Source organism: Necator americanus, chromosome III (assembly GCF_031761385.1).
Source record: "Necator americanus strain Aroian chromosome III, whole genome shotgun sequence".
Classification (NCBI taxonomy): domain Eukaryota; kingdom Metazoa; phylum Nematoda; class Chromadorea; order Rhabditida; family Ancylostomatidae; genus Necator; species Necator americanus.
In genome coordinates this window covers 16,379,128-16,403,729 of record NC_087373.1, presented here as the reverse complement: position 1 = coordinate 16,403,729, position 24,602 = coordinate 16,379,128, and the positions used below count along the sequence as shown (strand labels likewise).

Here is a 24,602-nt window from a genome sequence, read left to right as displayed (position 1 = left end):
CAAAGTGCTGGCTACACGTCTATCTCCATGTTTTAGCTTTGATGTCAAACTCGAACACGGAAGGGCAAGGAGACAATGTGCTAACGAATGCTACAGCTCACGTTGTCAAGGTGAATTGGTAGCTGCAGAGCATAATGAAATTCCCCGAAGCGGGTGGAGATTGTGATGTCATTATGTGCGCTTTAATTGATGCTTAACTACCGAAAAGTTCTCGTTTTTCAGAATTCTGATGGAACTGTCGCCTTGAACATTTCTTCGTCAGGCAATGCCATCGGTGCTGACTTCTCGGCTATACAGAACCAAGCTGTAGGGCAGATTGGGAGCTCTAGTAAGATTCACTCCGTTTTCTTACTTCTGGCACAGCCCACGAAAAAAAAAGCCAGGGACGATTTTTTTGTCCACTAAATTTCCCGAGTTCTTTTGGCTGGTAACAAAGTTCTAGCGTCTTTATGAGTCCTTATTACTTCTGTATTTTCATCCAACTTGATTGAAATTTTAAAATTTCATCTTTATTTCAATCTAACTGTCTAAGTAGCGGTTTGTGTAAACTGTATTTAAAGTGCTCGGGTTTTCTTTTGATTTTTTTTAAACTTTCACTTTAGCAAAGTATTTAGTCCAAATTCATAAATGAAAAAGAAGAAATCGAAAACGAAGTAATGAAATAGGATTAGATTCCTTTCATAACTTTCATAAGGATGAAGTTATGTAGTGTCTTTTCATTGTTTCATTCAAGTCGTCAGCAATATTTTTCTTATCTTTTACTGTATGAATCGCCAAAAAGTTGTTGATATCTGTTTAACGTTTAACGTAGCGGATTAAACTCTTTTTCGTAGAAAAAATTGTTCCGAGAGAACAACCATGCGCTGTATTCGGTCATTCACGGCCCTACATACGTTTCCTACAACTTGTCGACTATTAGTTTTCATGAAATGTGCAGTAACCATCTGATTTGTCTGTCAGCAGATCAATTAGTGAATTCTAATTTGTGTGAACTATTTGCTGCATACTCTTCCATGGCCAACCTGACACCTGTTTTTAGGCTATTTCCTTATATCACCCAATTTATCGCTTTTCTCTATAATTGTCGTGGAGTTTGAGGAAAGAAATAATTGTCAGTCTTCTGCAGGTATACTTGCTACCGGAAATGTGGAATCAAAAGGCCAAAACACGTCCTCGGCATCTGATGTGGCAGCTGCAGCTCAGGACAACAACAGGAGCGTTTCTTCTATGCAAAAGGTCCTTGATGATATCGGGCATGCTTTGAGAAGAGAATTCTCGATAACACAGAGGTAAATTTACAGGGAGAGGCAACGGGACGAGGTGACACATCAGTACAAGCTAACGGAGGATCTGTAATGTCCCACTACGGGATGCAAAGTCCTTACAGTAAGTACGCCTTTTCGGTGTCTCAGAAAAAATCATAAACCGACATAAAGAAAACAAGGATGAAGGAGCGAAATCGGAATAGTCTTTTTCTTTGATTCTATTCTAATAATTCTTTGAGGCTATCGATCTTGATTAATCAGCAAGACATTTAGTCCTGTTCCGCCTTTTCGAAATTCTCACATCTCTTATCTCTATGTCTCTGAGACATCTAAAATCCACAAATGATACTCTATAAAAAATAAATATATAATTATAAAAAAGAAAACGGGATTAGTCTTTTCTGACTTCTAATAGCAGAATTTCCTTGTTATTTCGCTACTTACACCTTGCAGTAGAAAAGGCGTTGAACATCTTTACTGTAGATGAATTTATGGAGGTCATGGATGATGTGATGTATTTTTGCTAAGTACCAGTTGAGGCAAATCATGGTCGATCAGAAACTACTGAACTTTTTTAAGTGACTTCGACTCAGGCGCATCAAAATGACCAGTGTTTCTCCGGATTCTGTGTGCCCATTATATCCTTCCTCGATGCTCTTTTATTGAGTTTTGTGGCTAAAAAATTGATCAAATGATGTATGCTTATGGCAAGTTTGTCTGTCTATAAAGTATACCTGAAGGCACCGTACCACGAAATTGACGTTGTATGGATCTCTTCGAGGAAGGCCAGGATGAGGGGTACAGATCACAAGTGCGGGATTAACGGCGTTGTCGACCAAATTTCACTACGAGGAACCAACAGCACGTCACTATGCGAACATACGCGCCGCGGCTGCCAGCGACCGTGGGACAGCGCCAGCAGTTGAACGACTGCCCGTTCGCAGACGTAGGCGTCGCGGAAACGATCGCGCGTATGACTCGTTGTTGGGTGCCTCGTAGGAGATGATCCTTGATCGACGAGGCAGCTTTCCGCGTCGTTGTTCAAGATATTTATGAAGAATTGTGCGTGATGGCGCTCATTCTCATGATCTGCACCCATAACGATCTACCATAGCCGTTGATGGAAAGATAGCAGTATCGTCAGTTTCTTGTTATCTTGGTTGAACGCCATATTGAAAAAATGAAGCGCAGGAATATCCTGAAGTGAAGTACGAAGTTATTTTTCTAGCCTACGGCGTTCAGTGCCTGTAACCCATACGGTGGATAAATAAGATGGAAAAAGAATCATCACCACCCTCACCACCATCAACAGTGGCGTAGACTCGCCACAACACTTTAAGTACTCTGTAGCGGGATCGTTCTTCGGATAAATGAATATCAGTGCTGGAACGCTTCTAAGCCTCCGTGTGAAGCGTTATCCATGAATAAACTTTTCTGCGGTGGCAGAACGTATTCAAAACACCTCCACCTTTACAGAGTTGGATGGATTTCATTGAAACTAAGCCCAGTGACTTCACATTCAACTACCATCTATCGCGTGCGCCGAAGCAGGGCACGAAATGCGATGATCACAGCCTAAACTCAAACTCAAGTTTGACGAACCCCACCATTCAAACAACCATCTTTTCTCTCGGTTTACCTATAAAATATTTCAAGAAGTACCAGGTCACATGGTATTAAGGGAATGACAGCATTCAGATGATAGGACTAAGTTGTAAATTAGCAACAAGTCTTCATTAGGTGGTCACAGCGCCATGGCGTCAGCTGGAGCGACTGGTTCCTTAGCCTCACTGGCGAAAGCACTTTCGAAACAGGTCGGCACATGAATGTTCTTCAGTGTATTTTGAGCACTTTGTCCGTTGTCGAGAGTGATGTTGCACGTTTTTTCCAAACTTTGTAGGAGCTGACATGGGAGAATATCCTCGTCCACGTTATTGGATCAGCTGCTGCTGAAGGTATCGGAAACGCTCAAGCAAACCTCGACATAGGTGCAGGAAATGCCTACGATGGTGCGTAATATTTCGAGGCTGTCTTCAGGCTTTAGTTTTTGTGAATGTATCATCTAGAGTTTTTTTTTGTTGATAAATTAAGAAGAAAATAATGGAGAGTTTCTGTTGAAGGTGTGGGAGTAAGTGGACTCGTATCGGGAGTGAACACTGATAACGGTCACATCAACACGGAGGTAAGTGATACTAAAAGCAAACCCCACAAGAAACCTGTGTTAATTTTACTGACACTTTTAACAAAAAAATTAAGAGGTGTACACATTTTGAAGACAGATCACAACTTTACAGGTGCTCGGGATTCTTTACTCACAAATTGGCATTATCCTTGTGACAAAAACTGCAATGGTCGAATCGAAAAGATTTTTGATAATAGTCCTTCAGTAAAAAAAAGGACTACCAAAAAAATTGAGCCACCCCCACCGCTGCTCTTCTAACCTCTAACCGGCGGAAGCGTCGAGACTATCACGTTAAGTACATTTAGAAGTAGTGTGTCATCCTCTATGGTGTGTAGTGGGGCACTCTGTTGTTATTAACATTTCGCATGGAGAAGTGACATTTTCTGTGCCACGTGAGAGATGTTCCCAGAGAGATCGCAGTGCTTCTTGCCTTAGTAAAGGAGCCCATTAAGCGTCCTCGGTTTTTCCTCACAGTCAGGGGCTACGTGGCGAATCCTCAGATGGAGGGTAAGGTGCTGGCCGCGGACGAAAAAGCGACCCTGACTCTGGCCTGATAAGGTGGATAGAGGGAACCTCCCGCTTCAGTTGTTCACTCATAATAGGTCGAAAGGCTGCGATTAAGTTACTGAGAGGTGCAAGGAAGGCGGTTAGGAGTCGCATCCAATGAAGCCATCCATTCTGGGAAAACGCGAAAACCTCAGAAATCTTGCGACGAAAGGCTTGCACAGTGCCCATCAGTTTTGAAATTAAACGCACGACCAGTAATAAGAAAGAGCCTCCTGACTTCATAGGAACGCTTGTCATGGCGGAGTAGGGAAGTGCGGGATTGGAGAAGTCATTTAGAATATGGAGAAATGGAATAAGACTAGGAGGACGATCCGTGGACACACCGCACGTGCGCTTGCACCGGAAGCAGCCATTGAAGGTCTGATGATGCAAGCCAGCAAGATTAAATACGATGTCGTCCGACTGACTATTGACCACGCCACCCACTGTACGCATATTACAGTGACGAAGAACTGTTCCTAGAGACATGCGTCAAAGGGGCAGTGGGACGTTTACCAGTGGGAAGATGAAGATCAATACTAAGCGTCGCTTACGCTCTAAAAACAGGTTACGACGAAGACGAAGTCGAAGCCTTCGACATATACTCAGAGAAGTTTACGGGGAAGGTCATACCATCTACAAGATCGTTGTTGGCAATTTTAGAATTGATTTCAGTAGAACGCCTGAGGAACTTTGCATCGGCATTTACTCTCGAGATCAAGAGTGTAGCTGGGATACGATCCTCGCGAAGGAACGAGAACGCTTTTTTTAGTTAACAAAAGAAATCGAACGTAACGTAAAAATAAACAAATTGGAAGCCCTAGTATGCGTTTGCGACTTTCAAAAACTAAAATTCTTCTAGAAAATCGCCAATCAGTGCGTGTATCCGTCTGGAAAACATACCAGTTCCCCTGATGGTTACAAGTAATGAAACACATAGGGCATCTTATTACACGTCTCTCTGTTTGAAGACCCTAATTTTTCTTATTTTACTATTTTTCTCATCCTACTGTGTTGGTTTCTTGAATAATCCCATCAATTTCTGGCTAATGTGACCTTCTAGGTGAACGGCAGCGCAAATATGAACGGAGGTCAGCACGATTTGGCTGGCAACATGTATGGGAATGTAGAAGGTGTAAGCGGAAACAGTACTTTGGTTGGAGCAACAAATATTCAGAGCAGCAGCATCACTAGGAATTCAAGTATGTCGTGAATGTCTTCTTCTTTTAAAGTAATGTTCTTGTGATCAATTGAAACGTTTCTGTTTAGGCGTAAGCTCTTTTGCCGACTCCAAGGTACACACAGATGGAAGTAGTTCGATTAATCTGAGTGCGGACACTGGTTTTAACACTGACGTGAGCTGCATCTAACTATTATTTTTAGCCATGCAAAGTAGATGGTTGCCTGAGAACTATTATCAACACTTCAGAATTATAAAGTACATTTCTATTTTTATACCTAATTATCAGAAAGTATCGTTACCTCCATTCGCGGTTTTACTAGCATTATTGACCCGTTTTAATGTAGAATAGATATTTCCTTCGCATTGGATAGCCAACATATTTCTCGAGTTCAAAATATGTTTCATACAAAGAAATAGTACAGTCAAAACGAAATGAAGACCAGTGCAGTCGCGTAACCTGCTGTACTCGGAGCAGCGCGGCGGAGAGTAGCGGGTTAGGATTGTAGTGGAACGCTGGCTAGCACAATCCATTGCTGCGGTACGCGATGGTCCCACATGGATTCCAGCCGATGTGCCAGCTGCGCTTCTTACGCAACTGCACCGCGCTTCATGTCGTTTTGACGCTACTGTAATTCTCCCTAACGCCGCTGCAGTACCGTGTATGTTGAATTCGTACATCGAAATTGCTTCATATGCTTCCCTGTTAATCGCATTTTAAGCCGCAAAAGATGCTAAAAGTCAGACTGGATTTCTCAGAAGTTACTCCAAATATACAAATTAGGAGTAAATCAGTGAGAGAATTTATGGAGAATTTATGGGAGAACCTAGTTGAAAACTATCAAGAATAAGGACTGCTAAGGAATTGTAAGTACGTCTTCTTAAGAGTGGTAATTTCATAGGGTGGCAGTGGTGGCAGAGTAAAAACGAATGCGACTGGAGAAGGAACCAATAAGCACATGACTGTGCAAAACGGCCTCCGTATTAGCGACAATGAAGGAGGATCAGGTTGGTTGAGGGTAACCGATTGAGTGCACCTCTCTTTTGCATTTACCGAAAGCACACTGAGCTGAAGCTTCCGCACACCTCTCAAAAGAACACTGATAAGTTCAAGCTGCCTGGCTCGCAGTTATTTTGCTATTTCGTCAGTTAATTGCTAGAGCCACACTGAGTTCACCATTCAGCGGAAAGCTTGGGATCTCATTTTCATTCTGTCGCTTGTACTTTTCCAAGTGCAGAATTCACTGCGCTCTTTAGTTGCAGCAAAAACAACTGCTTTACTAGGTTGCTCTTAGTATTTTAAGATTTTTACACATTCAAGTGGTTCATTTTCGTTCATCCAGTCATTCTATCATTTCCAGTGGCAATAGGCAATGGCGTCGTATACGGAGAAGGAACAGAAAATTCAAATGCTTCATTAGCGGTGGATACCAAGTACAGAAATGATGGAACTGCACAGTAAGTATGCGTTCATAGTTAATTTGTTCACATACAGATTTTAACGTAACAACAACACATAACTTTTAACATAACATATTTTATAACATCTACACAGAGGAGACGAAAGTACTAACTGTTTACCCATAAATGAATAAATATGCAATGAAAAATTTGCACTAGCACTGGCAGTTCCCTTAATATTGGCACCTTCGTCTGCCTGCATAAATACTTATTCTTCAATTTCCTGGAGCAACATCCTTATTATTTTATCACTGTGCTTGTGTTGCCCTTCATATTATTGTTGATAATAATATGAACGAAAACACAAACATTTGCTATTGTTGATTTTTTGCCACCTAATCACCACCTAATCACCAACAAATAGTTGTCTAACTTTGTTTATTATGGTTGAACCATATGGTGCATTTAAGAAAGTTCCTCAATATATAACTGAGTTAGTTGTTTAATATACAGTAAACAAGTTCAAAGCCGGAGTTTTCAACCATATATCGGAAGTTACTGTAATATTTACGTGTAAGTTGAGAAGTGAACGATACGAAAGTCTTGAATTAGTATGAACGTGTTTGCCTTTCGTGAGCGCAGCTTATCCACTGTACCAGAAGCCTTTCTTTGGGAATAGTTGCGTGATTCAGAATAGTTGTCAACGGAGACGGGCAAGCGATATCGAATGGCACCAATTCGAGCCTTTCTATTGGAGCCAATGCGGACATTTCGAACACATATGGTGATGATCACGAGGAAAACCTTTGAGTCTGGTATTCACCTGAGGGTATTTCATTTAAGCGGGAAGCGCATTATCCAATGGTGTAGCTCATGGTGAAGTGAATGGGATGAGCGGTAATGTTTTGCTGGACATAGATGGTGGCTCTGGAACCGGTGGAAATGCAAAGATGGAAGCTTGGGGTGGAGGTAATGGAGACAGCCAGGTACTGACAAATGCTGGTCTTATCCTCAAACAGTGGAATGAGTTGAGAAGTGAGGAACAATGCCCCCAGTTTTTCACGTACTTCATCTAGAACACGTAAATGTAGGCTTGCTTCTGCTTTAGATATCTCAGTAAACGGAGGTGTCTCAGCGAACGGTGATCAAACCAAAGTGAATTCGTTCTCTATGGTCAAAGACAACAACGGTACGACTAAAATGTTTGTTTCACTGTAAAATTAATGTACTGAGAATTGTTTAGGTGAGCAGACACTAGAGAACTCCCAGAAGGCGTCATCAAGCTCAAAAGGTTCGTCGTCGGCATCTGCATCGAGTTACATAGTCCTAAAACGATAGAATTTTTACAGTAATCACTGGTTGTGAACTATTACTAATAAACATTTGCCACAATTTGCTCAATGCAGCGAAACTAGTATCTGAAGGGTGTATTCATAGCTTGCTCAAAAAATTGCCGTGTGTAGGATCAGTTGCCGAGTAACGGCAAATTGCGTTATGATAGTTTTTGTTTTGATGTTAGAACACTTCAACCTTGAGAACCGTATATGCTAGTCTGATTGAGCAAATCATCTGATGACCATATGTCTCAAAATTCTTCACTGGACTGACATTTCCGTTAAATCTAATTGTAGGTCAGTTTTCTAATTTTGGAGGTTCACATTAGAAATGTGATGTGTAGCTTTGAAAAATATTTTTTCTTTTCTTGGAATACGCGTTAAACACGCGTGATACTGATGATGTACAACGTAGGACATATTGCACATATTGCATGCTGCCCACTATCTTTCGTACAACCCTGGGTCCAATCGATTGGACAGGTGAGAAACTTGGTTCCAGATCCAAAACTGACACCGCTTTGTTCGAAAGAGGTGCAATGCCTATAGCAGAAACACGAGGGTGTATTTCTTTTTAAATCTTTTTTTTTTTTTTTTTGAAGAATGGTCAAGGACTACTGGGGCTTGCTGCAACTCATAAAGACTGTTTTTGGTCCCGTTCTCGATACAGTAACCGATTGAATTTCCCTTGTAGTCTACTTGGCATTAGAGCGAATAATATCACAAATAATTCTTGACTCACCCACGATTCTCCTCCAAAGGTTGCCGGCCACGAATCGTTTACAACTCTTTTGTCTACAAGCACACTTTAACAACATCGAATACAGTTGATCTTGTTTTGTCTTAAATGCCGTTTGAAGTAAAAGTTGCTCGATTTCTCTCGCTTCCCGGTGTCGCTTCTTGAGTCCGCGTGTTTCGTACAGTTGCTTGTTGGAAATGAAGTTCGGAGCGACGTGGTATTTTAACAGCGGCGGAGAAACTGGATGGATTGCCTTTCTTAGATGATCTTCTGTTTCAAGGAAAGGGCTTCTTTTACAAGTCAAACACAGTTTGCTGGCACATCATTCAGAAGCGCGAAAGTTCGACCTTCCTTAAATCTTGGCATTGAAATTGCAACTTGCCGATTGTCAAATTGAAGCAAGAGCCAAGATTGTTGAAAAAAAAATTACGGCTAATGTTTCGGCGTCGTCACCTTCGTCAGAGCCAGGAAAGTCAGATCATTTCTAATATATCCTCTCAAATGCCTCATTAAGAACAAGTCATCATTCCCTAACATGCTACGTCCAAAACCGAAACCAAAAGAGCTCAAATCGTTGTGCTTACCTAAGTAACTGCGTTTTGTGATATTAGCGGACCTTCGCGTGATAAAATCGTTCCAATAATTTACCGGTTAGGATGCGACTTCAATAGATCAAAACCTGCAAAGTTCTTTATAAGAAGCCAGCTCGTAGGTCATGGCTATGCAGTCCTTCTTTCCATTCATTTTTGGACGTTTAGCGCTTATCCAAAACATCTCCAAGGTTTCGCGGTCCACAATTTGGGTTCGTACGATAGGACTGTGGCAGCTATGAAGAAAGGCGCATTTTCATGACATTGTCTACGGTGAGCTCCGAGAGGGGTTAGTGCGTTTTAATGTTTCATCCCATTTAGATGTTCTTTAATACGAACACAAAGAGGTCGCCCTGTTTCCCAACAGCGGATGATCTTGAACACGTAATTTCCTTCAGAGGTTCAAGGGGTTATCGGCATACTTCTTCCAACCGGAAAGAAAACAGAATTTAATAAGTATAAGACATTTGGTGAAATTACGAGACTCATTTCTTTCTTTCTTTCCTTACCTTCGTTACTGTCCTTCCACTCAATTATATGAGCATGTGCACGAAAACTGTGTAGGAACTGAAGCAGAACGGATTCCATTCAAGTTGTCGTGCGGCGGATGTTGTTGGCTGTTTTTTGTTTTCGTTCGTTTTCTTTTTCGTTTTTCCTTCCCATTAATTCTCCTTGATGAGAGGTAGCTTGTCTTGTTGCCTCTCATCAAGGAGAATTAATGGGAGTTAATTAATTAGGGAGAGGTAGTTCTATAGCTTGTCTTGCTGAAGGGCCTGGAAGCTGAAATCTTGGACAAATAACAGAGAAATAAACGACAGAGCAATAATTTTCACTAGGCAGAAATAAACAAAAGAAAAACAGAAAAGAAAACAAACAGAAACGAGAAACAGAAAACAACAAAAAGAGTTGAATTGCATCAAAAGCACTATGAAACAATGTTTCTCATCAAGCAAATTTGAACAAAATAACCAAAAATAACAAACACCAACGACTACAACACAAAAGGATTGAAGTATAAAACACCACTAAAGACAAGTGAAAAGTACGTGATGTTACTAGCTGAGAGTAAGATGTAGAGAAACAATGTGATCCATGTACTTGACAATTGCGAAATAATGGAAACATAAGAGAATGCCAAATAATATTTGTACTAGAATATCGAGCAAAATCTCAAAATTAGTCTCTTTTAAATCACCAACAACATGCAAAACGACGGAATCACATCATGAAAACACTGTGAAAGCGTTCGTTAACCTATTCTTGGAAGAGCAGAGGAAAAAATTAACACTCTGTTTTGATAGTATCATAGTGTGACTGTCCAGGTTCGACACACCGCTGACCCAAAGTTTTGTAGATGAGGTAGAGTTTTGGAAGCAAATCTAAAAGATGGAGATTTTGATATTATATCGTTTTCAGCAGTCTAGACGTGTATATAATGAAATTTGATGGGTACGAGCTCAAGTTCCGTAAGAATGCGCAAATATGTCGCCGATGCCTCAGTAAGTAAAAAATTGAGCATGCCAGATTGAAGGGCCCCGTTCCGCTAGCTACACTATAAAAATAACAAACAAGTCCCATTAAAATGCTGGCAAAATGAGATGTTGACTTTTCCGTTGCACTTTCCGGAATAGGTTTACGAAAGCTTTCACAGTGTTTCCACGAAGTAAATCCGTCTTATTGCCACGTTGTTGTCGTTTTAACAGCTACTAAGCTTGAGATCTTGGGTATATTCTATATAGAAGCGATTCTAGTAAATAGTAGGTATTGTAGTAGAGATATTATTTAGCAAACCCCTATGATCTCTGATTTTGCAATTGCGAAATATGGCTGAGCACAGTTGCGCAATCACAAGATCGATATCCGTCGCACTGTCACATTCTTTCTTGTTGTTTTTGCTTGTTTTTCTCCTTCCTTCCTTTTTTTGTCGTCTCTAGGTCCTCATGACTTTATATATTCTTCTTCCTTCTAAGTCTCAACTAGGAATCATTACATCGCGCACTTTTGACTTGCCTTTAGCGATGTTGTGTCCTTCTCGTCTTAATTTTGTGTTGTTTTTGTTTTCGTTGCCGTTTGCTGTTTTTGTTTTGTTTTTCGTTTGCTTTGTTTACTACTGCTTGATGAAAACTATAGTTTTATCGCCTGTGTGTCTCTTACTCAAGATTTCGGTTTGTAGGCTCTGCAGCAAAACAAACGATAGAACAAAAACTCATCAGGCGAAATTAAACATAAGAAAAACGAAAAAGGGAACGAACAAAAACGAAAAACAGCAAGCATAAACATATTTTGAATACTATCGAAAAATACTATGACGCTACAATTTCTTCTTTTCAGATGATAAGCTATTTCCACCTAGTCAAAACATTGTCGTCTTTATTAAGGATATCAGGAAGCAGCCACCTCACGAAAATTGGAATGGATTAAAAACAAAAAGTGTCGCAGACAACATCAATAATTGGATAGCATCACAACAAGTTATGAAACCATTGCTGATCTCGTTTTTCTTGTTTTCAAATGAAAGATTACATTGACTCCGTCAACAAGTCTTGTATTTATTGAAGATTCGCAGCCCTCGACGGAACCTGGGAGGGAACAGGCCCGCCAGTTTGTGCCCTAATTTGGGAGGGCGAAGTAATTTGTCTGGTAGGTTTCTTCTGAAGACTCTTGTTTTTTACTGCACGAACACAAATATTGTTTATGTCAGATATTTTTTTTTGCTATATTGGCCGCCTGATGCCACCGGTAGATGAATTTCAAACGGTGAATTTTAAATGGTAAAGGGCACCAAATATGGAGATTGAGGAAGGAATTCTACTGAAAAATCTGGTCAGCTTGAAAACACAAGAAGGCTATCCCACCATCTTGCCTTGGCAATTTGTTGGACACATTGCCACGAAGATGCCATGCTGTTATTGACGCTAAAGGTTTCGCAACAATGTACTTAGACTGTTATTTTGTTATTGTTACCATAGTATTATTCTTGGTATTCTTTTCTGGAGTGAAAAACTCTAAAGAATTATAGTTATTGCTAAATTGTGGACGGTTCACTAATTCTCAGGAGAGAAACCCTCAAAAAAAAAGTTTGTCAATTGATTTTTGACCGCTCTTGTATATGCGTTTTCGTGTTAGTTGTGATAAGAGCAAGACAGGGGTATGGTGCTAAGTTCAATGATGTGGTTGGTGGGTGACACGCACAGTACACACAATTAGCACTCCATCAACTGCAGGCAAGCAACACCACAACATCTTTTTAGACTTGATCACGGCGGACGATGCGGTCTTTTTATCCGCTATACTTCTACCGTTCTTCGACACAAAGAAACAGGCCCAGATGTCAGCATCAACGAGGAAGGTGTTCATTAAAGCGTTGAGCATGTGGTACAACTTCCTCATCCTGGGCATCCATACTGGTAAGCGGTAGTCTGTCCGCGCAGCCGCTTGCTCTTTAGCTTGAGTTGACCAGGTGGCAACTCGTCTTTCCAATTTCGTTTAAGATGTTGGTCAGGAACGTTTGCTCAAAGTGAAGAGAACGAAAGCACTACATACGTGCTCTTACAACTAGCGTGGTCGGACATCACTGAATTTGCAGAGCCATTGTACTGCGCAGCTACCTTGATCGTCACACATGACCGAGTGCTGAAATCGATGAGAAATACGCCGAATTTGCTGATAGCAATAACCTTGAGCGAATAGAATACAACTATTTTATTGAGTGCGTACAAATTACGAAGTATAGTTTAGCGTGATGGACACAACTATTTGTAATATAATTGAATTAAGCTTTAGAGCTATTATGGCCTACATTGTGCAGTGCAATACTGCGAGGAACGAGTGCGCCTACAAGATGGTGCACGGCTTTGTATATGATCCGCCTGACAGCAAGCTGACAGAAATTGACATCTTCAAAAGACATCGATAAGGAGATGAAATGGTGTAATGAAAGATTACTGGGTGATTACTGAGTAAATGCCGTAAATGTGGCCGTAAGCGTGGCATGCTGTAAATGGTTGAAGGTGTCGTTGAACCGCAAACCGCGTTTCATAGCTTGGTATGTAAAGGGAAGAGCGGAAAAAATATTCCAACCAGCAGAGCGAAATATTATTGATGACGAAGACGATGACGCTCTCATCGATAATATGTCGTTGCTGCTGGTTGCAATGTACACACGAATGCTTGAACAGTGAGTGTGTTTGTACAGGTCCACACATTCACTGGCGGCTCGTTTTCATATGGCCGAGCTTGACGAAATCCGTATAGCGAGTATCAAGAAGTCCGATCAGCCGTATTTTTTTTTACTTTGTTCAGTCGAACATTGCCGCGATTCAAAGGCTGCTGGAGAGATTTTTTCCCAATTCCGATTGCGTCAATTTGAATATCTCCTGCAACACGACAAACAATTGCCGCAACGACGCTTACATGAACCGAAAAAATATGCCGCGATTAGATTTGTGCAGTGAGTCATTGTGGCACTTGCAGTCAAGAGATCAGACAGGATAGGAACCAGCAAATGCCAGGTTTCGATGGGGAATGTGCGATTCTACCAGGTACATGCAGTGTCGCCACTACAGCGGGTAGCGCTACCCACTATAATGGCAGACTTTAGCGAAGCACGTCGTTGCATCGCGACCACTCGCCTATGAAGGCCACAAACCGTTAAATCGAGCACTCAGCTACAACGATAGCTACATTTTTGCTCGTCCGATGGCCTACGGTCCTTACGACGCATGGTGTGCCGCAGATGGCGGTATATGGCAGCAGTTTGCACGACTAAAGAAGTACGTGGATCGTGAAGCAAAGAAAAATCTGGCTGTCCTCGAAAGAGTGAAGTCGATGGTAATGATTGTAACGTATGTGCGTGTATGCGCTTGCATGTGCGTAGCATCGCAGCAGCATCACATCACGTTTCACATAGATCCCTTTCAGCTTCAAAGAAGAGTTGACGTGTGAGTTGGAAGAAACTGAGATACGCGGAAATCCTGCCTTTATTTTATATTTATGTGTTTAGGAACACTGGAAACAGAGTCGGCGGCGAATGCAGACGACGGAACTATGGAAATAACGCCACTCACTTCAGCAGCCAGAGGTGATTAAAAGGTGCGAGCATCTGTAGAGGATATGTGGTGAGCGTCGGGCCTCTGATGCATTGCACTCCTTGCGACGCATGGTGTGCTGCTGATGGCGGTATATGGCAGCAGTTTGAGCAGTATGTTTTTATTTTATAATTATGGCCACGGAGGTGCTTTGTGTATAAGAACACCACTCGACTGGAACACAACTCATGCATATACTACAATTCATAGATGAAATGTTGTCACCCACAAAACGCAGAGGACTTCTGGTGCCGACAGGGAGCGTGGTAGATCCATTCTTTTAGGACCAAATATCCTCTAGGTTGTGCTCTTCCTCATAGTTTTCAATTTTCAGGTTCAAAAAATGTCCCAACATCATTTAAAGTTCACGAAAGCGTAAAACGCCTGTACAATGAGCATGATCGACCGGAACCTCCTATCGATCATGCTGCAGCCACAGCGAAATTTGTTGCCGACTGCGTTGTACCGCCCAAAATGGGAAGTAAAGTGTTCAAAATGCATTTCACAAATTTTTGTCTAGTCATTTTATTTGAGAGGAATAGAGCAAAACGGAGATGACTCCGTATTGATTGCTATTAGTAGACTTCATTTCCTTCACAGCTTGCACACTGCTTCATCACTCCTTCGCTACAGTCAATCCAGTATATTGAAGATTGAAGCCTGTTTATTGTGATTGCTTGTTCTTAGGCGAGAAGCACAGCGTAGGACTCAGCTTTTCGCAGCATTAAAGTAGTACATTTCTCATGTAGTAAGGGTGGCTTTTAATAACAACACCCAAACAAGCACCCAAAAAAGAAATCTTGAGGTTATCACTAGGCGAAAAAAGATCTGCAACTGGAAATAAAGGTAGAATTAGTGAAATGTAGGCCCCACGAGTTACTTAGTAATCGTCGTTCACAGACAATCCCACACAGTTCAGTTTACCGTATTCATATAGTTTGCCTATATATGAGCAGAATTATGTGTTTCCACCTTTCCTACAATTCGAACCTATTTGAGAAAAGGGCGTTTGTAGCTCAGTCGGCTAGAGGTTCCGCTGTCTGCACGATCGATCGGAGGTTCGAATCCGTCGTAGTGCTCACCACGCCTTTGATACCTTCGCAGTCGATAAATTAGTAGCAGCGTTGTCTGGGAGGATAAAAACAATGATTTGACACATTGGGTGGCCCTCGCTAGTCACTTTATAGGCTACACAAGCGTTCGTAAACCTAAAGCGATTCTGAATTGAAGTGAACGTGGTGGCGCATCCCGACTGGATTGAATAACTCCAGCCACACTTTTTAGTTGGGAATTTTTGCTCATGTTTTTGGATTTCTCCCAGCAACTTTTAATAAGATAAAAGATGAAAAGACCTACCAGATATAAAAATGTCCAGTTGACCGTCCACGTAGATGACAACGTTTTTTTTAAAGACATCACCCCAAGGATCTGAGGTGGTGCAGATTTCAGGTGGAGTATTCGTATACGGGAAGGGAGACTATGGAGAGGGGTGTGATTCCGTCCATTTCTTCCTAATTGCCGTAAAAAAAACGGCCCCGAAGATGCGGCGCCGCACAACGCTGGCGCGCTCCAGTCGAACTTCCTGTAGAAAATAGTGCGCCAGTACGCCTGAAGCCGTATCTTCCGGGACGTTTTTTACGGCAATTAGGAAGAAATGGACGGAATCACCCCCCTCTCCATAGTCTCCCATCCCGTATACGCATACTCCACCTGAAATCCGTACCACCTCAGATTCGTGGGATGATGCCTTCAAATCACACTGATGTAGTAGCGCAGGAGCGAAAATTCCGATTTCTTACTGCCCGTCAAAGTGTGCGATCGCATCTAGGCCAGTAATTTAGCACATACTTATTAAAAACCTTTCTTGCTTTTCTTTTCATTAGTTAAGAAGTTAGTTGAGAGAAGCTGGGAGATTGCCAAAATTCCCAACTTTTTCTTAGCAAAATTCCAGAAACCCAGAGCGCATCTAAGGTGGATAGCTTACCTGTTTTATAGCGCAAATCGTTCTCTTCAGAATGCTATTTCGACCACAAATTATAAATGTTCACTTCAATCTGGTAAAATCCGCCCAGACCTGCACTCGTTTCCAATGAGGATCAATGTTCAACGGCAAAGTCAGCTCAAATCTTCTCTTTCGCATGAATGCTTGAACTTATTTTTTACTGATCTGTATTCATTTCACTTTTTATACTTATTGATCACTACATTATTTTATTTTACACGTTAATTAGTCCTTTCATTTTTTTTTAGCATTTTATTTATTTTATCTTGTTTTTAGTTACCACATGAGCGACTATATTAGTGATAATGAGAAGGGAGAGTGAGATGTACCTTTTGAGACGGTCGTGTCCCAACTGCACGCCATAGAGGTCTATAATTATTCCAGTCCCGGAGATTTCCTCTTTGAATTCGAGAAGCTCTAACAAGACGAGCGAACATGACGCGAAGGAGGCTGTATTTCCTGTTTTGAGGTTGTGGAACAGCGATGTGATGTGACATCTTCGATCATCTCGCTGTCAAACATTCTGCACATGGATCGCTTCTAACGCTTCGAGGATAAGCAGCGAACATATCGCTGACTCTAACTTCCACTTCTCCTCATTGTCCTTCTCGACCTTTTTGTTCAAGTTTGTTTTTTTTTCATAGAAACTGATCATAACAAACTGGAAGGGATCTCATTTGCAAAGAACGTCTAGAGAGCCTGATTAAAACTTACGGGGAAAAGGAAGTGCTGCGATTTTTCAAGAATACCAGAAAGTACTGTGTTTTATTCTCGTCTCCTCATAGTTGAGACCTGTCTCTGCAGGCCATTCAAAAAAGAATTCATTCGGTCGACACTGTACGTAACCTGCAGGTTTAGCCAACAGTTACGTCGCAAATAACTGTACAAAAGCGAGATATTGCAATATTTTCCTCTTTTCCACAACTTATATTTGAGAGTCGAAGTGTGACTTATGGAATGCGTACAGGTTCACCTGTCAGTTATGCGCGACGGAACTGCTGATTTGAGATATCAGATCCCGGTCATAAGAAAATGCCATGGAATTTTGCATGGAATTTTTTTGTCTTCACCGTCACACGTGGTTGCTATGCTCTCCACCCACTGCTTTTTCCCACTAGTGAGAACCTTCTTATTGAACTAATATCTACTGTGACGTTGCCGATAAATTTACTGTTCTTCTCAGAGATGAAAAGAAATAAGTTATTTGTTTTACTGTCTGACTCCTCCATAAAACGTAAAATTCATCTATTTCGTGTGGAAAAAGTTCTGGTAAACTTCTCTTCTGAAACATTGTTTACATCAACTGGATCCAAAGACTTTGTTCGCAGCACATCTCTTGGATGGAGTGTTAACCGATTTTTCATTTGTTTGATGGAGTTTTGAAAACAGCACCTATGAGTTCGCTTCCAGTGGATTGAAAATCCACAGTGGAACCCACGTTCTGCTCCATATGGTGGTGGGAACTGAACAAAAAAAAAACATGCCCAGTTCCTTCCAGAACAAATCACTGTTAAGGAAATTGAATTTCATGGAAATTTATATGCAGCTCAACATTAACAACAGACATCGTTTATTGGAAAAGACTTGGCTCAGAATGATCCACCAAACGTGCACTGGTCTGGTCACTAAAAATTCACAAAAATGTTTTTATTTTACGTTTGTTATTTTAGAAGAAAGGCAGATCTTTTCTTGCAAAATGTAAAAATAACGTACTGAAAAAAATTTGAAATATGCAAGTGGAGAAGTGTGGGTACTGTTGGCTGCACGGCCGAAACTACATTTAGAACGGAATCTTCCAAATACGAAGTACTAGAAGCGACTGCTAGTCATGTTTAAGCTTGATCTAGATCCAAACTATTACCACTAGGAGTTTTCAGGCTGATTTAAAATACGCAAGGATTTCGCAAGAATGAACACATAAACTCAAAGAAAGACCTCCATTACAGCGAACTTTGGTCTGAGCGCAGAACTTCTGGTACGCCTTGCCAGTAGCACAGAATTTCTGCAAACACTCTTTTTTCAAGAAATTTAAGTGTTTTCAGTTTTCAATCATTTTTTTTTGTTTTTTGAAACAATTTTTTGAGCTATCAAAAAGCTTCGGGTCGCTTAAGACTTCTCATTAATTAAGGCCTTGTATTCATTAAACCGAGAGAACTACAAGAAATGTTACTGGTTATTGCTGGAAGTTTTTCCCAAAAACTGTAAGGTTTGCGAGATCGCTCATGTTTGTGATCTCTTCATTTTTTTAAAGCGTCCAATTATCTATTTTTACCGACATTAACAAAGAAAACAGTAAAGATTACTTGAAAAATGCAAAAAACTTTAATTTCTAATCATCATCGTCTTTTTTCAGCCATCAGCACGGAGGTGAGAAGTAAGAAGGTGAGGAAATGTGGAATTCCACTGCCGTCTGCTTGGCCGTCATCATGAAAATTGAAAATGAGAGACAAACGAGAGCAGGAAAAAATAATTAAAAAACCAGAAACCTTTGGTTTCCTCAAAAAGTTGATTTCTTATACTATGAGAAATTATGAGGTACTCATCATCCTTTTGTCTGTCCTCAACGACAGTTCACCCTAATTTTCTTTATCAGAGGAGAAGAAATAAAGTTTTGGTAAGGTGAACTACGACTGAGGCAAGTGAACGAATAGGTCTCGATCCCGCCGTTTTCTCGCTGCAGTGAATTGTCGAGACGATTAAGGAATGAGGATCTAAGAAACAAAGAAAAGGAAACTTTTTGTTCATCGTCATCAAAGTAGAGGAACATCTCACTCGTTCTCGCTCGTTGATGAGAAAGAAAATAATGACGCATCCAGTACTTCTCAGATGTTGCGTTTGAAGATGACTTTTTTCCTTTTCGACATGAACATCTTAGTTTTCCTTCAGCAAGCGACATTTCGGAGCATAGCTAGCATCGGTTCCCAGTTAGGAAGAAAGAGCTCTGCAGCAAAACAGCAGGTACAGCACGAAATTCGATTTGCTCGTAATTGCTGGTTTCCATACACAACAACTACCCATAGTGTATGGATTGTGCACTAGCAAACTAAAACTGCTCCCTAACTTTTTTCTATGCATCGGAAACGGAGTGGATCTTCTGCCTGTCTCCATTAATATCGCAGACTCTGCTCTTTGTTTGAAATTAAGCGCTTTCACGAAGAACTAGAAATGTTCCAGAACGATTTTATTCACCTGTGCAAGGCCACCGTCTGGACTAGCTGTTGATCAATGAAAGTATCCAAACGATGTTTCCCGCCACCAGTGTGTCCAGGCAACGCATGGCGTCATTCGATGCTTTTTGTCCTGCCCCAAACCTCGCTTTTTCATTTAATGACGGTGTCAATGCAGAGACCTAAAGGATGGCTCATTTGATTCACATTTGAGCCTTTGAAACTGTTTTTCTCGATGTGATGCAATTTTTGTTCCTCGTCCGGTATTTTCTTCCATTATAATTCGGTACATGTGAACTATTCGAAGATAGATTCCGAAATTCTGGAAGCTTTGACAAAGTTTAGTCAGAAGGTTTCAGTTTCCTTAGCGATAGTGAAATTAAAAATTAAAATATTGGATGAAATCATTCATTTCTGTTACCATCGACCGGACGAGTTACAGAAAACGTCAATTATACACATCTAGTCAAAGTGCATGCATTTCATCCAATATTCCTGTGTAATGTGAATATAAGCCAAATTAACTCAATAGACATACTCTTGTGATACATTCATGTCTGCTTGCAGTGCCATGTGTGAAAAGAGAGGTGCAAAATCGTCCGATGTGACAGTTCCGCTTTTGAAAGTTTTTTTTTTTCAAGGAAGAAACTTGCTTTATTTCGTAGCGGTATTCGATGGCAGCACCAGATAATACTCTTCTTTTCTGGGAAAAAATACCTCCAAAACCTTTCCACTACTTAGTAGTATGTAGCAGTGCAGTTTAGCTTCCCATTGACACCTGATGTCCGAGAACAACAAAGAAATTTTTCTCAGGTAGCGATATAATTTGCAAACCAACGCACACGTCAGAGTTCCATTTTGCTTAAAGGCATCATCCCACGAATCTGGGGTGGTGCAGATTTCAGGTGGAGTATTTTGATAAGGGAGTAGATTATGGAAAAGAGGATGATTCCGTCCATTTCTTCCTAATTGCCGTAAAAAACGGGCCGGAAGATGCGGCACCGCACAAGGCTGGCGCGCTCCAATCGAAGTCGTTGTGGAAAATAGCGCCCCGGCAGGCCTTTTTTACAGCAATTAGAAATCCTTCTCATAATCTACAACCCCGTATAGGCATAACCCACCTGAAACCCGTACCACCCCAGATTCGTGGGGTGATCTCTTGAAGCGAGAAAAACTGTGTAGAACACTTGAAGTTTTCAAGTGTAGTTCGATCCGATCTATTACTTACTCCTATTACTAAGTAGAAGGTAAGCTCAAGAGGGTGTTTGATCGGGGAAAACTGAAAACAGAAACTCCCAACACTGTAATTTGTAGTTGTATTTTGCAGCAATTTCCATGTGATTGCTACTAATTGCTGTAATTACTACTGTAACTTCAACTTTAGCTGTTACTCTACCAAAGACTAATTGCTATCGTTAGGTCCTGTTGGATTTTTAACGTGTGTTCGCTTAATTTTTTGTTTGTTTCATTTGTCAGTTATTCGTTTGCTTCTTACTTTAATTGAACCCTCACCAATAATACCACGAATTTAGATCCCTCACAAGTCATTTTTAGCTCAATTTTAAGTGGAGAAATGCTTCTTCTTATATGAAAGCAGCTCCGGAAATATTTGGGCATTTATTCTCCTAATCGCACTGTTTCCTGTTGTTTGTCGGAAAGCGCAGCAACTTAAACGTTCAATGGACCGGAACGACAGGGCGCTTTTGAAAACATCCCCAAACCAAAACAATCAGACAATCAATTTCTAACATTATTTTTTTCTGCGGGATTTTTTCTCCTATGTTAGGTTTGTTGCACACATTTTTCTTCCTCCAACGGTGTCCTATGTTTTTTTTTTCCTCTGCTGGGCATCGAATACATTTCACGACAACTGAACAGCTCATGTGTCTTTAGTCATTTCGTCCCAAGGGCAGAAAATCATGCTCCCTTCTTCATAAAATAAGGAAAAGGCTGTAGAATAAGATCGGCTCAATTGTTGTGCTTTGTCCACTCAGCTGTCATGTTCTTCCATGGTGATGGTTCCAGCTCTAATGCGTTAGCCCTTCCTTAAGTGGTCTAGCCCTGTTATTCTCAACATAGCGATAAAAGTGTCTTCGAGCTGCTGATGTCGTTTTACTCGTCACTGCCTTCGCGCTGTATGAATGCATTCCCTAACAAGATTTGCATTCAAAAAAAAAAAACAGAATGAAGTGTGCGGAAAAGTGTGCTTGGGAGAAAGACGTAATCCACCCATCCAGTTTTTTTACCGTACACCTGTCTTCTCTAACTTTACACGTGAAGAGATTCTTCGGACGGGGATTTGTTAATCATGTTTGTTCGTTTGGATGCTTATCTACTGCGCTGTGCACTTCCTTTCTCGCTCCTCTTTAGCGCTACAGGAGTGAAATCTTCTTTAGCTCTCAAAAAAGAAAACGAAAAATCGAAATTCTAAGAAAAAAACAGACTCTTCCTTGCATTTAATCATCCAAGAAAGCCCAAATGAATCTGGATGAATTGAAGGTGAGGTGAACAAATGTTTCGGAAATTTTTATAAGTCGTGCTGCTGCCGTAACCCTTCAGCAGGAAATGACACCACCACAGCATTTTCTACGTTCATGTTTAGTTGTAAAATGTTGAAAAAACTGGAGGTTGTACATGGTGGTGAGATGTGACTTCTCTCGGTGGTTCGGAGTCGTCGTTGGTACGTCAACCAGGCGTTTTGCACTCCGATTTCAGTAAACTGGTACCCATTTGCGTGTGAGGAAAAAACGTTGGCTTGATACGTCAGCTAGGATTCAACTCAAGTATTTATACGCAAGTCATTGCATAACCACATGCATACACGTCATGAACCTCAAAAAGATTCTGAATTGAAGTTGAATGCGTTAACGCATTTCAAAGGCACTTATCAAGAACTTTTTAGTTCCATGTACTTTTGGAAATTTGTCCGCCAATTTGCACACCTACCAAGAAACCACCGTCACAGGAACATAGGTCACGGGCATGAGAGAACGTTGTTGAGAAATACTCGCTCTGTGGCCAGGAACGAATTTTTCTGAGTCACGGCATTCACATAATTACACAAGTACAAGTATGCTAATCTTCAATAATACATCTATTTGTCACCTTCGCTAGTCACGCTTTGTCCCTTAAAAACACCATCGACTTCCGTAAACAAATGCTAAAAATTTAGTGAATTCATTTTGGTGGCTGTTCCCGATTTCTTATTCCTACTCGAAAATTTTACAATTTTGTATTCAGTGCAATTCAAATTCAATATTATTCAGTGAATAATCAGTGGAAGTAGAATATATCACATTTGATTGCTCATTTTCGTGAATTTATCATTTTCGATCTACAAGCCAAAAGTAGAAGAAAAACTTTTCTGTCCACTACCTCTCGGGCCATCTTTATTTTAGCGCTTATCGTCAGCGACAGTGAAATAAGGGATAAACAGCTAACAGCAGATGTTCTTATAAACCACTGAGCCTGAGAGATTATAAGATCAAAACATAAACGTTTTGCTGTGGTTTCTGACAGAAAATTGCCGAAAAATAGCTAATAAGTAGAGATCTGCGCATATTGTGTTTGGAATGCTATGATGCAATGATGTGAATTTGCGGTAAACGCTGATGATTCCAGTGACGTTGAGTTTCAATTCTGGAAGAATTCCACTAACTCGAAGTTCATGAAGTGCTCTGACGACTTCAACGGCTAAATACAGGGTGGCACAGGGGAACGGGAAATAGTGAATGTAGCAGTGGTAGCCCCGAGCAGCTGGTAAACAAGTGAGAGTGACTTCCTTCAGCATAAACCTACTTACCATTTAGTTATCATGGATCAGTGGATCGGTTCACAAAGTACATTTGCTGTGAAATCATTTTTTAAAAAATGGCGATTCGTACGACTGCTCAGTTTCAGAAAAAAAACTAAATAAGTGACGAATCATTGGCATGTGTATACAGTTACGAGTCATTCAGGACTCCAACTACAGTATCTTGGTAGCAGTCATTCCTCTATACAAGTAATGGCCTAATTTGGCTTCAAAGCAAGAAGAAACGAAATGAATAAGTCAATGCAGCGAAAAAAGACAGGAATGAAAGGGAAAGGATGTTTGTTGTACTTGTAGTGTGGATTTGGCGGATTTTGACGTCCCAGAAGGATTCCATGAAGCAGCACAGGGCCAGTGTAGCTGCAATGTTAACACATTAACTAGCTTTTCTAAATGACAATTTCAGTTTTAAATGTGTGGTTTGAAGAAATTTCCAATGTAGAGTTCCCTATTAAGTAGCGCTATTAAGTAAGAGTTGCCGAGTCATTTTTCAGGAAGCGAACAGCGAAAACGCGGAAGATCCGCTAGAAATCCAAGAATCGAAGGCTTCACTGACATCCGGAGGACTCAGGCTCAAGCACTACGAGAAACTTCTTTACACCCATACGGAAGAAAATGGAATGCGTTGAAACGAAAGCGTTCGAAGCTTATTTCATCACCCTTACAAGAATTGAAAATTAGTTACCTTTAGGCCTACACTGTTGATTTTCAAGAGATCTTTCGGGTTTTTTCTCTGATTCGTTAAAACCACTTTCGAAACCTATTTACCTACGCAAGGAGCCGGACATCTCGAATTTTTGCAAATGCAGCCTAAGAAAGGGAACACTTCGAAAATGCAATCAAAGAAATTCAATTAGAGATAAGTAACGATTTATGTTTACGAGAAGGACAGTATATAACCAGTGATTAAGTAGTTTAATTCGGTTTTATTAGAAGGAGACGGTTGTTTTATGATTTGCTTGCACCGATTTTATGACAATATGTAATTAAGACATAACATAGTTGCTGTTTCCTAATTGACATCTTGGGACGGTCAGAAACTCAAGCAGTTCTTCGAATGCTGCGTACATATACACAACATTATTCTAAGATGGACTAATAATTTGACTGGTGACAAAAAATCACAGGTGAGTTAAATAAATTAGGATGAATGAATCAAGAGCAAGTGAAACCATTCATATTGAAGTGTACTAAAACGCCATTTATTCACATTCTACGTATTAATATGGAGGAGAAATAACCATCACTGATGTAATCACGAAAAGGAGTATTTGATGGTTCTGCTTTGCCCAATATGT

General features: G+C 40.7%; 2 protein-coding genes across 3 annotated transcripts; both read left to right on the top strand.

Annotated features, from left to right (window-relative positions):
* Positions 1-41: 41 nt before the first annotated feature.
* RB195_009784 (uncharacterized protein) lies at positions 42-7,912 on the top strand (the record flags this gene model as incomplete). The annotated part of the gene is made up of 15 exons (XM_064190491.1): positions 42-110; positions 223-328; positions 1,127-1,236; positions 1,302-1,386; positions 3,006-3,079; positions 3,166-3,274; positions 3,386-3,447; positions 5,057-5,195; positions 5,263-5,348; positions 6,076-6,181; positions 6,535-6,631; positions 7,267-7,358; positions 7,418-7,609; positions 7,683-7,763; positions 7,818-7,912. The coding sequence occupies 15 exons, from the start codon at positions 42-44 to the stop codon at positions 7,910-7,912; spliced, it is 1,503 nt and encodes a 500-aa protein (XP_064048074.1).
* Positions 7,913-12,565: 4,653 nt separating this feature from the next.
* On the top strand, positions 12,566-23,832 carry RB195_009783 (uncharacterized protein; the record flags this gene model as incomplete). Of its 2 annotated transcripts, XM_064190490.1 has the most annotated exons (7): positions 12,566-12,651; positions 12,729-12,867; positions 13,293-13,414; positions 13,711-13,778; positions 13,838-14,177; positions 14,240-14,317; positions 23,799-23,832. In XM_064190490.1, the coding sequence occupies 7 exons, from the start codon at positions 12,566-12,568 to the stop codon at positions 23,830-23,832; spliced, it is 867 nt and encodes a 288-aa protein (XP_064048072.1). The 2 variants fall into 2 exon arrangements, with proteins under 2 accessions (XP_064048072.1, XP_064048073.1); XM_064190489.1 differs by lacking the exons at positions 12,566-12,651; positions 12,729-12,867; positions 23,799-23,832 and having other exon boundaries at positions 13,371-13,414; positions 14,240-14,321.
* Positions 23,833-24,602: the final 770 nt, after the last annotated feature.